A 3,661-nucleotide genomic window follows, 5' to 3' on the forward strand; every position below is an offset into this window, starting at 1 on the left:
TATATTTATATTTATATTTATTTATTCATTTTTATAATATAAATATTTTCCGTTCCGGTTCTATGTCTTCTTAATAAATATTTTTTCTTTTTTTAAAAAAATTACAATTCATTTTGCTCTTTTTTTCTTTCTTCCTTTTCGTTCGTTTTAATTATTATTATTATTATTATTATTATTATTATTATTATTATTATTATTTCTCTCTTCACGTGCGTGGCCGTGGAGAGGCGTACGGGTCCCGCGGCACAGAAGTCATTCCGCTCAGCACGACGTGTTCATAACCCGCGCAGCCGTTACTTGAGAAGACAAGAGCCGACTGCCGCGTGGGGTGAAACTCCGCTGGGCGCATAGTGGCATTGCAGAGTGGCTGCACCTTTTTATTATTATTATTACTACTACTACTACTATCTTTATTACTATCATTATTACTATTATTATTACTAGTAGAAGTTTCAACATCAGGGTTTGCGGTGGGATTTGCCATGGACTCCTTTGCAGACGCTGCGCCCATTTCAATGCGTTGTACAACCTTCTTTAAAGAAGAAGTAATCATAGCAGAGATGAGATGTGGGTGTTGATCTAAACCGGCGGGAATACCAAAATCACTTCCAGTCTTTTGCAGGTGTTCCGCTGTGGCCTCATGGTCATTAGGTGAAACCTCACGCAGCATAAGAAGATGTAATACGCATAACTTTGCACAAATTAAACGTCGGAGTTGTAATAACTGAAGGGCTGTTGTACTATCACAGTTAATATAAACACAACTCCCACTTTGGGATACCTCAAAGGTAACAATATCAGTATTTTCCTTAATCTCCTCATAGGTGAGACGACTACAGAATAGAAGCAGCATTACATTAAAGACTTCAGGTCGAAGTTGAGAGGAGAATGAACCCACAAGTCTTCCATATATAGTTTGTAGGGTAAACGGAATACAAACTGTATCCTGACTCCATGGACATGTTGTTGGTACCGACTTATCTCTACAGCAATTAATGTTTACAAACACTCCACTTCCTGCGTACCGTTTTTTCTCGGCCTGTTGAGCATCATAGAGAACATAAATAGCATGATGCATATGAGCTGCAGAGCACATGAGAGAAAGAGTTATTGTGTGTTCATTATATTGCTCCAGCAGTTCATCCACATCTGTTACATCTTCAAAAGGAACAATAGCGGCAAGTTGATCTTTGGTTTGTCGCACTACAAGTAAAATATCTGTAATCCGACTTCGGCTTAAGTAACGCTCTTGACACCAGGCATTTTGTCCCTCTTCAGATAATCCTTCACGCTGCATGGCCATATACGCAATAACAGCCCCAACAGCTGAGACGGCATCATTATAGTATTCCCCTTTAAACTCACGCATCACTTCTTCCACCTGAAGAAGTTGTTGTAAACGTTCTTTTCGGTCCATTGGATTATAAGGAACATAGAAGGGTGTATTGCAGGATACACACGCTGCTGCTATAATACCAAGTGTTGTTAATCCCATTACGAGTCCATGAAAGACAATTGTACCAGATTCCACATCAAATGGAAGTCCACCAACAATTAAACCTCGTAAGGTTACATTAAAGCGAAGATAGGCAAGTGGGTAATCTGAAGGATTTTTACCATTTGATTTATTTTCATGTGCGCTAAGAATAAGTGCATTCCATGCCTCTTTTACACGAAGGTGTATAGAGTTATCAATACCTTCAATCAATGCGTTGGTGTCGGCTTCTGGTACAATGTAACCACCATCACATAATGTTGATAAACTCAGTCGTACACTTACTTTTCGTGGCTCCTCACGACAGAGAGAAAACATTAAAAATGGTGATGGTGTTAAATGAAGTGAGTGAAGTACAATTTCATGTAATACAGCATTTCCTAATCGGGATTCATTCGGTAACAATTCCTGAGTTTGTTTGCGTGAAAGCATAGTGAAGAAAAATCCTTGTTGTACACGCCCAATACGACCACGACGCTGCATTAAATTTACAGAACTTTCCCAAACAAGTTCAAGTGGTGGAAATGCTACAGAATTAGGGTTTGATTCAATAATATGTGGTCTTTTAGCAGTACCAGAGTCTATAACGAAGACTACATCTGGTAAAGTAAGAGAAACTTCTGCAATATCGGTAGCCACATATACCTTCTTCTTAGTCACAGACTCCCGTTGGAGAGCTTCTTGAATAAAGGCGAGTTCAATATCACGGTACCATGGAATAGGATCTAATTGATCCCCTAAATTATCACGAATCCATGTTGATAACTGTTCTACAACTGTTCGACCAGGAACAAAGACAAGAATACTATGCTGCGGTACTGCTGTTGCTGCCAAAAGCTTTAGCATTTCTTTTATATACATAATAATAGCATGAAGTTGAGTTGATTGTACAACACCAGAGGGACTCATAATTGGTTCGACAAAGGACATACCTACAAGTTTACATACATCCTCTAAATAATATTCATGAATAGGATACATAGCATTTGCCTTGGAGTACTCGGCAACAGTTAAGTCATCAAAGAAACATGCCCATTTAGAAACCTCCGCTGTGGCACTGCATAACACCAGTTTTAGTTTTCCAGGATAACGCTGCATTACTAGTTTCATCATAAGTAGTAGAACTTCCACCTCCGTGGTACGCTCATGGAATTCATCAAATATAACATGTGTAAGGCCAATATCATCTGGAGCATTATGTAATAAATGGAGAAAGAGAGTGTAGTTCGTCACATACATAATAGGGGTATCACCCACTGCCCCAACATGTTCGCCCCGCACCCAATACCCCACACGTTCTCCTACCTTTTCACCATACAACTCTGCTACACGCTGCGCCAATTTGATGGCTGGTGTGCGGCGGGGTTGGGCATTTGCAATCCGCGCTGTGGGCTGTTCATCAAGAATGGCTTTTGGGATGAGAGTACTCTTGCCAGTGCCGGTATCCGTAACGACAATAGTAACATCGTGGGTGGCAATCATATGGCTGCAGCGCGGTACGTCGAGTGTACCAACAACACCAACAGAGGTGGCTGCTTGGGCGCGTAGATGTTCCGTACGGGCATCGTCATCAGCCTGTCGTGCGTATTTATCTTTGAACCCCTGAAGTGCCTCTTCATCGCGTTTAGAATTACCACCATTCTCAACGTCCGCACTAGTAGGAACGCTATTACTCGAATTGTTGGGGGTGATGGAGGATCGGTTGATATGATTATGCTGCCGTGATCCTCGACCAGTTCGCTGATCTTGAGGTCGCCGTTGCCCACCCTGATGCGGAGGCCGTTGTGTATTTGACTGCTGTCGCTGTTGCTGACCTAAACGTGACATACCTTCCTGATGATGCTGACGTTGTTGTTGCTGTTGTTGGGCCAGCTGCTGCAGTACATCCCGCTCATTAACCTGAACTAAGTGGGGTCCTCCCTGACGCTGCTGTTGCTGTTGTTGTTGTTGTTGTTGTTGTTGTTGTTGGGCCAGCTGCTGCAATACCTCTCGCTCATTAACCTGAACTAAGTGGGGTCCTCCCTGACGCTGCTGTTGCTGTTGTAGTTGTTGCTGTTGTTGGGCCAACTGCTGCAGTACATCCCGCTCATTTCCCTGTTGAACTAAGTGGGGTCCTCCCTGACGTTGTTGTTGCTGTTGTTGGGCCAGCTGCTGCAGTACATCCCG

General features: G+C 42.3%; 1 protein-coding gene across 1 annotated transcript; it reads right to left on the minus strand.

Moving 5' to 3' along the window:
- Nucleotides 1-205: 205 nt before the first annotated feature.
- Nucleotides 206-3,661, minus strand: TM35_000044650 (putative helicase; the record flags this gene model as incomplete). The annotated part of the gene is made up of 1 exon (XM_029022659.1): nucleotides 206-3,661. A coding segment is annotated over one exon (3,456 nt), but the record flags the coding sequence as incomplete, so codon positions are not given.

Source organism: Trypanosoma theileri (assembly GCF_002087225.1).
Source record: "Trypanosoma theileri isolate Edinburgh chromosome Unknown TM35_Tth_4_V1, whole genome shotgun sequence".
NCBI classification, from domain to species: Eukaryota; Euglenozoa; class Kinetoplastea; order Trypanosomatida; family Trypanosomatidae; genus Trypanosoma; species Trypanosoma theileri.